The sequence below is a fragment of the Ziziphus jujuba genome, chromosome 8, assembly GCF_031755915.1.
Source record: "Ziziphus jujuba cultivar Dongzao chromosome 8, ASM3175591v1".
Taxonomy (NCBI): Eukaryota; Viridiplantae; Streptophyta; class Magnoliopsida; order Rosales; family Rhamnaceae; genus Ziziphus; species Ziziphus jujuba.
Window position 1 is genome coordinate 23,852,392 of NC_083386.1, and position 13,300 is coordinate 23,865,691.

At 30.9% G+C, this 13,300-nt stretch overlaps 1 protein-coding gene across 4 annotated transcripts; it reads left to right on the forward strand.

Annotated features, from left to right (window-relative positions):
• The first annotated feature begins 343 nt into the window (after positions 1-343).
• On the forward strand, positions 344-7,023 carry LOC107414193 (uncharacterized). Of its 4 annotated transcripts, none has more exons than XM_048470596.2 (14): positions 345-566; positions 994-1,073; positions 1,192-1,286; positions 1,816-1,976; positions 2,167-2,318; positions 2,521-2,639; positions 3,143-3,306; positions 3,472-3,546; positions 3,900-3,971; positions 4,945-5,082; positions 5,328-5,483; positions 6,080-6,132; positions 6,229-6,407; positions 6,494-7,023. In XM_048470596.2, exons 1-14 carry the CDS (start codon positions 482-484, stop codon positions 6,552-6,554), a joined length of 1,590 nt encoding a protein of 529 aa, XP_048326553.2. In that variant the 5' UTR covers positions 345-481; the 3' UTR covers positions 6,555-7,023. The 4 variants fall into 4 exon arrangements, with proteins under 4 accessions (XP_048326555.2, XP_048326553.2, XP_060675986.1 ...); XM_048470597.2 differs by having other exon boundaries at positions 543-566; positions 1,242-1,286; XM_048470598.2 differs by lacking the exons at positions 6,080-6,132; positions 6,494-7,023 and adding an exon at positions 5,724-5,772 and having other exon boundaries at positions 344-566; positions 6,229-6,364.
• The last annotated feature ends 6,277 nt before the right edge of the window (positions 7,024-13,300 follow it).

Sequence of the window (13,300 nt, forward strand, 5' to 3'; positions counted from 1 at the left end):
TTAACTATTACTTGAGTAATAGGGTGCCTCTAAAATACATATTCAAAAAATATTTCTCTCCCTATATGTATTGCTAAATACTTTTAAATATGTTTGTGTTCTAAATTACATAAAATTAATTTAGATAAAAAAAAATATTACGTCAAGTTAAATAATTACTTGACTATATCTAATTATTTTAATGAGTTTTTTTTTTTTTTTTTTTTTTTTGGGGTCATGAGTTACAAAAGGAAAAGAAAAGGATTAAAAAAAACAAAAAAAAAAAGATCGGTCCATCGAAACTGATCCGATCCGGAAACATTCCGGGTCAAGTCTTCGAGTCTGCAAGAAAGTATTATTATTATTATTTTTTTTTTTTTCAGAAAATTTGGAAACATTTTTATTTGGGTTTATGTGTCTTTTCGTGGCGCGAGTTTCCTGAGAGAAGTTGTAAATTTGATCAAAATTGTGAAAGAAGAAAGAAAGAAATTCAATCAGGAAAATGTCTGAGAATTCACCGCCTCCATCACAAACGCTCAGCGACAGAGATCGTATCAGTCTTTCTCATACTTTCAAGTACTTGTTAGGTCAGTCACTCTCTCTGTTATCATATTTCTATTCGTTCTGTAGCTCAGAAAAGTTTCCATTTTTAGTTTAAATTTTTTTAATTATTTTTATAAAAATACTAATGATAATAATAAATCCTTGTAAAGTTCACGGAACCAAATTCAAGAAGAAATGTTTTTGTGAATTTTATATATATATATATATATATATTTTTTTTATGAATTTCATAGAAGCAAGTTGAAAATGGACGAATAAGTAAATTGAGCAGTTCGAGTTATTTGAGTAGGAATGATTTGGCATATTTTTTCAGTTTTGAGTATTGGAAAAAATTTAGGATTCTAACTATGCAGAAGAGAGCTGCAGAAAGATTCTATTTGGATTAGTTTGTTAATGTTAATTGCTAGATTTTTTTTATTTTATTTTGTTAATGGAATTGTGAATGATCAGCTACTCAGTTCCTGTCGAGAGGAATTCCATTTGTGTTCAATTCATGGATCGTGAGGCACCTAACACAAGAGGATTATGCGGTAGCTTTAATTTTTACTTTATTTTATTTTAAAAAATTTAGTTGTTTATTTTATGTAAAAATTTAAAATTTATGTTTAATTTTCAAATGCCTTATATATTTGTGTTTCAATGCTGTAGCTTTATGCAGTGCAGTTTCATCTATTTGTCACATGTGTCTTGTTTCTCAGTCGGGAGGGATTTCGGCGGGCATGCTTGCGTGCAGACATGAAATGGTGCTTTTCATGCTATCAATATGTAGTCATTTGTTGCAATCCGCCAAAATGCACTTGGATATTGCATTTTTCTATTTCTGTTTTGCTTTACTTAACTGTTTTTGGAGCACTGACTCTGAAGTTTCTATCGGTTTTCATTATTCTTGATATCGGGCTTAATGGTTAAGTGGTTTTTTGCATTTAGTATTCTTTACCTTTCCATATGTGGTTTGAGAGAACAATGTTCTAGGTTTGATATTAAAAATGCTGCATTTCGTTGTTAACCATATTCAGTTGTATTAAGTTACAAAAAATCCAGTTAAATGTAAGTGCTAGAGTTAGCAAAATGCTTAAATATAAATATCTCATAGAAATGTCTAAGATGATAATCTTTGATTAGTCCAAGCACAGCACATAATTTATATAACATTTCAGGTTTTATCTGTCTAATAAATTGGTTAGCTAATTTGTTTTGCTTATATTGAGGACTTAATACTTATGGTACTTTTTCTATGATATAATTCCTGAAATAATATTTATTGTGGTGCAGGGATGGCACTTCAATGGAAGAAAGCATGGCAAAGTTAATGAAAATAGCCTGGTTGACCGTCCCACTTGGAGTGCTTATAACACTTGCAGCATGCTATTTCGTCTTCTGGTGGCAAGGTTTAAGTTATTTTGATCCATATGGGCAAGCTATCTTGATTAATGGTAATGTTAATTATGGTTCTTACTTTAACAACACCTTACTGTATTTTTTTTCTTTCTTTCTTTCTGTTTGTTGTCTCTGTATAAGAAGAAGATTTCTATCTTTTGATTTGATTTTGCAGTATTGAATGAAAATATTATTTTATATTAATTTTGTAGTAACTTGACCAATGAGATGAGTTCTATATGACAGGCTGTGCTTGCATTTTGGAGCTACTGGCAGAGCCTTTATATATCCTCTCTCAGAACCTGCTTCTGCTTAAACTGCGGCTGGTTGTAGAAACAGTAGCAACTCTACTGCGGTGCATAACAATGTATGTTTTCATTGTGAAGCGAACTGATATGGTAAGGGTTTGAAGTGTATTATGCTGTCATTCTTGGTATTCACCTGTTGTTTAATCATGCAAACCGTGGCAATGGCAGTGTAGTACGGATCTTATTTGTTTTCCTTTTTATGATATGCTTGGTTACATGGTTTGGCATTGGTTGGTTTCAGTATTTATTCTGTACAGCTTCTAATAGTTAATAATCAGTTGATTGTTTGCAGGAGAAAGTGATTGTATTTGCACTGTCCCAAACTGCATATGGAATGTGCTTATTCTTTGGGTATTGGGGTTACTTTCTCCTTTTTCGTGAATTTAGAAGTTCTGAACTTTTCCCTTTCAGGTAATAGAATTTTTCTGGCTGTGCATTATTTCCTTTAAAACATTAATACGCATTCTCTTACACCACAAAAAGGAAAAGAAAGTGAAGCTAATAATGCATCAATTCTTAGTGGATGAATGAATGCATGCAACACTATCTAAAATGGTGATATCTATATATATATATATATATATATATTTTTTTTTTCTGTTTATGGGCATCACATGTTCATATTGTTTGCCTTCTTAAACTGCCAAATTGATATATTAATTTTCTTTGGTGAAAGATTTCATGGAGTGCCTTGTCCATGGCTTTACCTTGGAACCAGTAGACCCTTTGAATGGCTAATGTTTATCCTAAATAATAAGCATCACACCTTGTCAATAATTCACAGTTGCTTACTAAACAACTGTACAAGTTTGATCTCGCGTGTGTGTTTGAAATGAAATTCAAATTGATGAAGAGCATTGTACTCTATTCTAAGTTATTATAGTACAGAAGTTAACAATTTAACTCTTTTACAGAGTAGAAAAGAAGAAGGGATTTGACAAGCAGCTGTCAAACATGTGTATGTTGTTTACTCTTCAATCCTTCAGGAAGTTGATCCTTCAAGAAGGAGAAAAGATGGTCCTTGTGTGGTTGGACACACCTTACAACCAAGCTGTATATGGACTTGTAGACAAATTAGGTAAGTAATTGGTCCACATATCTTTGACCATGGTCAATGCAGTTAATGCATTGCACTTCAATTGTGGTTGTTTATAATTGATTCTTGTATGGTTGCAATTACTGGAGAAAGATTGGTTAACCTTGATATTTTTCCTATGTTTACTTTTACACTATTAAATTTCAGGGAGCTTAGTGGTGAGGATGGTTTTTCTTCCTTTTGAAGAAAGTTCCTATGCCACATTTGCAAGGTCTGCATCAGGTTTATTTCTCTCCTTTTTTTCCTTGATGTTTTTAGATGGATCAGATTTTACTCTCAATCTCCAATTCTTAAAGATAAAAAAATGATCAGATATGACTTTTACTGTAAGTTAGCTTCGGGGTATATGTGTTCATGCCAAGTAAATTGGTATATGATCAAGTATTATTTATATTTTTCTTATTGATTATCTTTGTCTGCACCGTGCTTTATAAAACAAAATTCTTCAGTTTTGCCTTTGTGGAAGAAAGCATGTTATTAACTTTTTCTTTTTGCGTTCAATTTGTGATCAGTTATTTTGCCATGGCTTTATTCAAGAATTTGATCCTTATAAGCCATAGTGTTTTCTATGACAGATAATCATCCTGATAAAAAGAGGAAGTTAGGAAGTTTCCTTACGGAGGCCCTGAAGCTGGTTTTGTTAATAGGTCCGCTTTCTTTCACTTGTTCCCTTCTTTCTTTTTTTTTTTTTTTTTTTTTTTTTTTTTTTTTTTTGGGTCTAATTCATATGTTTAACCACAGAAACTTAAGTGTAGTTTGCAGTTTATTTGTTGACTCTGTCAGTTATGTAGCTGGATTAGTTATAATATGTACTGGTATCAAACTAGAGCATATGTTAAATTCATAATTAGTGGCAAAGCTAACCATTTATTCTTTGAGTTCCACCAACACTCGGTCTTGGCACATTGCTCTGGTTATACTGGATGAAGAGACTTTTGCAAAATGGAGTGTAAAGGCAAGCATAAGAGAAATTGATTGAGAATCTAACATGTAACTTATCCCAATCCTCATATTGCTACATCCTCCCAGAAGAATAGTAGTTTCTTACACTAGTAAATAATAGAGTATCTTAGGTGTATGAACTATTTAATTCCTTGTAAATAAAGGACAGCATGCTTATAAGAGGGCCTAGGTAAACAAGGGAGTTGCTGAGATAGACCAGCCATGCAGAATAGAGAAGACTTGCAGTCGGTGGTGATGTTACTTGGTGAAGGAAAGATTTAATAGGATGAGGTCAAAGTACTAAGAACTCCTGTCAACTATTGACTTAATATCTCATATAAGCAGTGCAGATGATCCCATCTAGTTGGAATTTTTGATAGGCTCTTATGAATCAAGCTCTAACCTTGAATAATCCTGTAGGCTCATAATTGTTCTGTGAATAAGTTTACGATTTTGAATTATGTTTTTAAATTATACTAGTTCATGATGGAAATAAATAAAATAAAATAAAAAAGTGAAAACATTTTTCTTTTTTTGCAGTGGTTTTCATTGAATTATTTTCTTTTAGTGTTTCTCCTTTCCTTCGTTTGTTCTTCTTTTTCCCTTTTGGAGCTTATAATCAAATTTTACTATAATTATTGTTTTCTTCATCTCAAGTTTCAACTATGTATCTTGTAGGTCTTGTATTTATGGCATTTGGGCCAAGTTACTCTTATTCACTCATCAGATTGTTATATGGCCAAAAATGGAGTGATGGAGAAGCATCCACAGCCCTTCAGTATTACTGCATTTATATCATTGTTCTGGCCATGAATGGTTAGTTGTTTCGTGATTATCAGTGGTTGCAGCTGAACTATATGTTTTTGTATCACCGAAAAGTAAATATTGCATGCAATGATGGTAAACAATCTAATATTACATCAAGGACACCGGTGGTCATGTAATCAGCAAAATTATAGTATATTATTGCTTTGGTGTAATCAGCAAAATTATAGTGTATTATTACTGCTTTCCCTTGTCTCTTATGAGAAACTGAGACTATGGTTCTGCTTTTGCATTAGGGACCTCTGAAGCGTTTCTACATGCAGTTGCAACAGAGAGTCAACTCAAACGATCCAATGATTCATTGCTTGTATTCTCAGTTTTATATGTAGTATTGAATGTTGTGCTTATACGATCGGCTGGTGCTATTGGCTTAATTGCTGCAAATTCATTAAGTATCCTTTTTCTTAGACTTTTCTCTTTGTTTTCTGCTAATATTTCAATGAGCTTCTCTATCGTTTACATTACATTGGAAATCAGTTAATTTACATTGGTTAAGTAACTGTATCTTATAATTATTTTGCCGCGAAGAGTCAATCATGAAAACTTACTCTTCATTGACCTGTGGTGCATTTGACATCAGAGAGTTTTGTCTGCAATAACAAAGACTGTAATTCTTATATTTTTGGTGGCAGAATTGTGAGTTGCATAGCATGAAGTCAAGATTACCATGATGAATGACAGGTATGGGTTATAAATGAAAGAGATAGAGGTGCTAGCATGCTTATGCATCATATCTCTATTATAGGAATTTTATGAGTGAACAAAGCACATAGTAGGTTGCTAAAAATTTGCTTTGAGGAAAATGCTTCCTGAACTGATTCACATCTTTTAGATAATATCTAAGATTTCTCAAGCAGTTTTTCAACCTGACATGCCACTGGAATCAGAATTTCCTTATGAGCCTGTTTTTTTCATAATTAGCTAATTGGACAAATTTGCATAAGCTGTTTAGTTAATGTTTTTGGTTGAGTTTCTTGACATTGTGAAGATATGATTTTAAGGATTATGTACTCAGGAGTATTCATCAAATCTTATTTTCAGGTATAATTTTTAATTATGCAAGATTATGTAAGCTTACAGGTTTGGTCATTGATATTAATCTCATGCCACATTTTTTGTCTCTTTCCTTCTTGACAGGATTCTTCCACATTTTCTTTCTACAAATGTTTGCCTTCAGGATGGATAGCCCTGCTGTTTTCAGGAGTAACTACTCTCATATCTGAGAGAATATTTCTGGACAGAGAAAATTTCTGGCCTACATTTTTCATTCATTTTTCCATTGGGTTTGCTTGCTTTTGTGCCTCGTCAATTGCCATGTATGTTCTTTTAGTCCTTGTTCATGCTAATCATATCATGTTAGTTTGAAACAAGAATGATCTCATTTGTCAATTTTCTTCTTCAGTTATCGTCGTGAGAGACCCTTTATCAGAAAAATCATCCGCTTTCGTGATCATTCAGACTAATGAACTTTGTCCCCAACTATTGGTGAAGACAGGATGGCGTTTCTTGACCATAAATTTTGATGGTATGCATCTCATTTTTGCATTTGAATTTATAGTATGCACAAATATTTTCCAACGCAAAGACAAACAAGAGGGGGTCTTACAAATATCTTGCTGAGATAGCTGACTGTAACATTTTTCCAACTCCTGTAAAAGGAAACAAAGATTTTAATACCAATTCATCAATTTGATTTTCTTTCCATTAAGCAGAAAAGAAAAAGAGAAAGTCAGGGCCTTGTATTAATTTAAGGAACAAAAGGACACCACACCACCAAGGATTATAGATGTCATAATGGCATTTACTGAAATGGCCACGTTATTGGAACGTCATGAATTAGTTTTTACTGACAGAAACATCAGTTAATTATGTTGTAGGCTGAGAACAAAATTTTGATTTTATTTTATTACCATGGGTAAACTATTACGATCTTCCAAAGGGTTCTCAGTTCTGTGCTTTCCCTTCCTTCATTCTATTACTTAATTTACTTTGTCCTGAAAATGGATTTTTTATAGCAGCTTCGTTTTTTGGAAGTTGTGAACGAGCTGAGAGCTATGTTTCATTTCATGAAACATGTAGAAGCTCTACTTGACGCTTTTGGACCATTGTAGCCTCATCTTTCAGGCCGCTGAGAAAACCAAGGAACCACTCTCCTAGATTTTCTCTAGAAAGAAATTACTTATATATACTTGGTAATATTTTTGGGTCAAAATAAATATTTGGTTTTTGGTATATAAGATTTTAAAACAAGTAGGGAAATGAAACAGTCAATCAAGTGGTAGAAGATGATATATCTCCACCATCTCATTAGCCCTGCTCCTTTGTGGCCGGCATCATCTTCATCTAGTTCCACGCGTCCCTAAACGCGTTTTCTTTTTATTATTTATTTATTTATTTATATTTGAAAGCGAAAAGCCAAAGGCCAAGCAACAAAAAGAACTTATTTCAAAAATTCACTCGAGTAGAAACTAGAAAGTAAAGATGATCAATCACAATGCCATATTTATCTTAAAAATAATCCTAATAAACTTATTTGCAATTTCTTTATTTCATAGATTTTTTATATGCTTACAACGGTTATTATTTAGTCATATTTTTTCACCCGTATGTGATATACTTTTATGAATCTTGGATGTTAAAAGATATAACGTTTTCCAAACGATCATGAAAAAGCAATTATTAAAGTTTCTCTTAGGCCAAATGAGTAGAAACTAAGCGAGGATTGCAATTGTTAGAAGCAAAAAACTACTTTAATTAGATATTACATATTATTAAGAAAATATTGAAACATATGAGGAGGAAAATTGAAATTGCCGATCTAAAGGGTTAGGTGAGGTCTAAGGGGGGGCAAATGAACAAATCAAATGTCAAAAGCAAAATGGGTAATGGGGGATATAGAGGGCCAAAAAGGAAGAAACGGTGATGATTCATAGGACATCCACGGGTGCGTGGGTTGTCCTCCAATGTCACCAGAAATTGCCAACAATGGTAATTATAAGCTTTGAAAGCTCGGCAAAGGTAAAGTAAGAAAAAAAAAAGAAATGGAATTTTATGATTAACATGTAGACTAAGGTAGACAGGTATCCAACAAACATGTAATATAAAGTGAAGTTCATCTTCTAAAACAAAATGATTGTAGTTTTTGAGTTTTGTTTATAAGGTTGAATTCCTTGACAGTTTTACTTAGTATTTAGTCTTTTTTGCTTCTAAGTGCAGCAAAGAAAAATGTCCTACAATATAACAAAAAATATAATTATTATCCTCTTTCTTTTTAATCCAAAAAATTTGAAAAACAATTCATATAATATGAAAGAAAAGGCCCTGACCTGAACTAGCATGCAAATTTTCTGCCAGGACCAGGTGTCTAGCTCAAAGTTGATTCGAACGGAGAATTTTGGGATATAGGTTTTTTTGTATTTATTTCTATATATTGACAAAATTTTATTTCTAGCATTCTTTATTGTTATTCAAAGAATAATAAGAAAGAAGGAAAAACTAAGGTAACGTTCTTTGTTTAATTAATTGATCGTCTTTTCCTTCATGCAATAAATAAATAAAACCCTTCATTTTACTATCTATAATTTTAGAAAAATATTGTCTCTCAAACTCAAATCAGGAATTGATCATTTAAAAAATAAAAAATAAAAATCTCTAATCAGGAGAAGATATATTGAGATAACCTAGCTCGATTAAATTATGATTCAAGTTCCTGAATTAAATGTGTAGCCCATATCCATAATTTGTTTATTTATATGTATATATATATATATATATGTATCTTCAAACTTAATTCTAAATTAGTAATAACTAATAACTTATCAGTGCGTGTTTAGCTCCATCATTAATAAGGATATAGATAGCAATGCATTTTTAACTTATTTCTATAATTTTTTTTTTTTTGCATATCTTTTTTTTTATTACATTTTTTTTAATATCTTATTTCTATACTTCTCTAACAAAAAGTTGTTTATGACTTAATTCTGTCAATGCAGTGTGTTTGATTTGACCACCAGAAAACAGCTTAACAAATTTCGTGCCGTGGAGTTTTAGCAATTCAAGTGATAAGTGTAATCTTATTTTAGAAGACTGAATTCTATTCAATTTTTCTAGAAAGTATGTCTTTGAAAATACTTAGCAAAAAAGGGGGAAAAAAAAAATCATATCTTTCAAAAAACTGGTGAATTTTTTAATACAACACTTTTACTCTACATGCATATAGATCTAAATTAATTAGACATAAAATTCCACCAAATAGTACTTTATCATAGTCAGTTGAAACTTGGAACACAAATTAAGATGACAGAGACAAATTATATGCAAATTCCTTTATCATAAACCGATTTTAAGTTGGAAATCTTTAATATTTGAAAATGAAATGGATAAATATGAAAATAAAGGGTGGTTATTGTTTACTTTTATATTTATTTATAAATTATATATATGTTTTTTTTTAATTTCATTAGGGCAATTTCCCAAAAACCGTCCCCCACAAATATATTTAGTATTCCCTAGTTAGCTTTTTATTATCCCTCTACTTTAGAAGGTCTAAATCATTTAGTTGTCTATTCTCTCACTACTTTGATCACATACTCTCAAAAATTAAGAGAGGTGGCTCTAAATTTATATCTTCAAGTTAAAGCATCTTTTTCTTTAACACAGACTAAATGATAAAAATCATACAACATGACATGCAATGATGGGTGGGGACCCTATTTTGTTATTTCCCTTTGTTACCTTGCTAAAATTCACTTCATGAGGTTACAAATATTCACCATTAGCTTTCAAATTGTTATTATTGTAATAGTTAATTGATCGTATGGATCTTTGTTTAATTATCTCTTTTAACTTTCTAATCGCTAAAAGCTCCACTAATTTTTCAAGTTTCATGATCAAGACAAAATTGTTCTCCATCTTGTAACAATAACCTTTCTTTCTTTTTTCTTTTTTCTTTTTTTTTTTCCTTTTTTTTCTTTTTTTAATTGGTTCAGCTACGTTTGATAAGCCATATATATATATATATATATATATATCTGAAGACAATTGGTTTATTCAATTTTGGTGGGGAATGGAGGTTTGGATGTAAGTTTTCTTTGGTTGGTTTATAGAGAATGATTTGGTCGAAGAAAATAGTTGTTTGGTAAACAGAAAAATTAACAGGAAAGAATTTCCAAAAAGAACAAAGAATTAATTAAAATATCTTTTTTAATATCAAAACCACCTTAAACATCCACCCTACTACTTTTTCTGTCAGATACCATATAACAAAAATAATATTAATTTTCCATAAATTTTTTTTTTTTTAACACAAGAAAATATGATTGCTATATATATAGAAATATTTGTATCTTTTCCTAATAAACAGATGTAGATAATTACCCCCCCAAAAAAAAAAAAAAAAGAATTATAATGGAGCCCCAATAAAGTATGCTAGCTAGTTTACACTTCAAGGCAAAGCTAACAAGACCAAGAGACCGACATATATAGCTTTCAAATAAATCCATGTATAAAGAACCATAAAATCAAATCCCCACGAAAATGAAATGATTAATATATATTTTGATGGATCATTGAAAGAAATATATATATACATATATATATATATATATTAAAAAGCAATCTACAAATTGGCGCGTGTACGCACTCGCATCCTCAGGCGCGTGAAATGATTCACATGTTATATAGATATATATATTAAATTAGTGTAAATCTTGACTTAAGAGGGAGGTCTCACATGCTCATATCACTCACCTTCAAACCATAATAATTTTGTTCTCCACTTAATTAGAAAGTGTTATCATGTGGGGGAAAAAAATAATATATATATATATATATATAAAATAAAATAAAAAAACAAAAACCTAAATAAATAAATAAATAAAAAAAAAGAGAGAGAGATGACTGTGAAGTCAAACTCTAGGACTGTAAGTTCACAGTGTTTCTCTGCAGAAAGAATGTAAGTATGCCCTACATGGGACCCAATCCCATCCATCCAACTTTATCTCTCACTCAATCTTATTGTCGACTAATCTTCAATATTTCATCATTCTCTTGTGGCCCCACCATTTTTAACTTTCCCATACTCGTGCAGCTCTTTATCATCTTGTATTTTATACATATAACATATAAATATCTAGTCATATACTGTTTCTTCAGTATTGGGCAACTGGGTAGCAATCCTAATTCCTTTATATAAAATTTACGAAGCTTTCTAATACAGAGACAAACATATATGTATGCTTTGGGCATGTGAGAGAGTACTGGCATATACGTATTCATTGACTCAAATAATTGCAGTGATATATATTCCATGATTGACTGCTTGTTTGTATGTGCAGAGAATCAATATGAAATTTGTCACATTTTTCCCCATGTTTATGTCAGCAGATCGGTTTGAGTCCTAGTTAGGATAAGTCTCAATGAAAGACAAGAAACAAGGATATTGTTGTTAAAGTAGATTGGAGATAAATAATACCAAGAAATGTGATTGTCATAATTAAGAATATCTCCAATTCATTATCCATTTGTTGGCTTCCATATCAGTGAAATGAATTAAGAAAGAAAAACTGGCAGCATGCATGGGAATAGATTATAGATATGCCATATCAAATACTTTAGCACTTCGGATGATATTATCTTAGTAATAAAAGATATGAATATATATATACATATTAATTTTCAATTCTCTTATATGATGGGACCTTATACAAAAATAATTTCAGACAATCCTAGATAGAAAATTCTTAGATGATAGAAAAACTAATAGACATATAATCAGTTTTTTTTTTTCTGGAATTCCGTGATTATTTGATTATATTTTGGATGTTTCCTAAATATTTATCCATTGAATGCAGTGTAATTGTTATTTGAATTCAAACCATTAAGACTTGTCATATAAATGTTTCACATTTAATAAAATCAAAGATTTCTTTGATAGAGAATTACTGTGTATATATATATGTACATATAAAAGTTTAATTTTAGCAGCACTTCTTGTTCTTGTTCTTTTTTTCTCTTTTGGTGAATCTTCTTGTTCTGTTTTCTTTTTTTTTGCTGAAACTTCTTGTTCTGTTTGTTGTAGGGTATTGGAGATGATTAATTGATGAATAGGATCCATAAGAACAAAAAGTACTTAGCACTATTAAAGATTAAATGTTGTCATGTGCTATAACATGGGGAGAGGGGAAGGGGTGTTTGTGACCAAAAGTCCAAGAAGAAAATTAAATTGGATGTGGGATCAGCTGAGCTCAAAGTTTCTGTTGAGAAAACTATTCAAAATTGAATGTAGAGATAGTGCCTTTAAAAGTGAGACAGATAGGTACATATAGAGGCAGAGACAGAGATGAATGAGAAGGGTCTGTCTGGTATATATAGCTTCCACCACCTGCAAAAGTTTACAACTGATTTTCTACAGCCAAAGTGTTATAAATATATATTTCAAAAATTGAAAATGTGAGAATCTGATAGGCTACTAGATTGTAGGTACCAATTCCAAGTAACAGACAAATACTTCAACTAAAAACCACATAAAACCATATTAACCAGCATTTCATATTTAGTGGGGCAATGGACCCAATTTTCCCACTCCCTCCTAGTTTCTAAAACTTTTCCTGCTTCTACAAATATTGTTTCACACACACCAAATAGTGGCCTACTACATATATTTCTTTCCCTTCTTTGATTCCTTTTATAGTACTAACTTATTATACCAATCAACAAAATATATATAATATTCTTTTTCTCATATGAATTCTTTTGAGAACTTGAACAAATATAAATAGAACTATACTAAGGTGCCAAATGTTAAGGTACCACCTTGAATATATATATCTATGAATATATATATATATATATATATTATCTATTTGAACTTTGAAATTGGCAAAAAAGAAAGGCAAATGTTATAAATAAAGGATGAAAAGTATAAAAGGAAAAAAAGAAAAGAAAAAAAAAAGAGGTATATATATATATATATATATAGATATAAGTATAGCTTTTTCCCGGTTATTTGTATTGATTTTGAAATTGAAGGGTTTGGTGTTTTATGCTTGTTTTATTCTCTCGTATTTCTTTCCTTTCTTACCTTTTTTCTGAGGAATTAATGACAATTTTAAAGAGTTGAGAACAAAATATTTTGATTCTAGCGACAAAAATACAAAGTAAAGTGGAGCACTCAACTCAACTATATATATCTATATATTTTGTTGGAACA

Excerpts from the sequence above, each read along its gene's own strand:
- LOC107414193 (XM_048470596.2), top strand. The coding sequence starts at position 482 with ATGTCTGAGAATTCACCGCCTCCATCACAAACGCTCAGCGACAGAGAT. Across the intron at positions 1,977-2,166 it reads GCAAGCTATCTTGATTAATG|GCTGTGCTTGCATTTTGGAG; the intron begins GTAATGTTAATT and ends TCTATATGACAG. Across the intron at positions 2,640-3,142 it reads TCTGAACTTTTCCCTTTCAG|AGTAGAAAAGAAGAAGGGAT; the intron begins GTAATAGAATTT and ends ACTCTTTTACAG.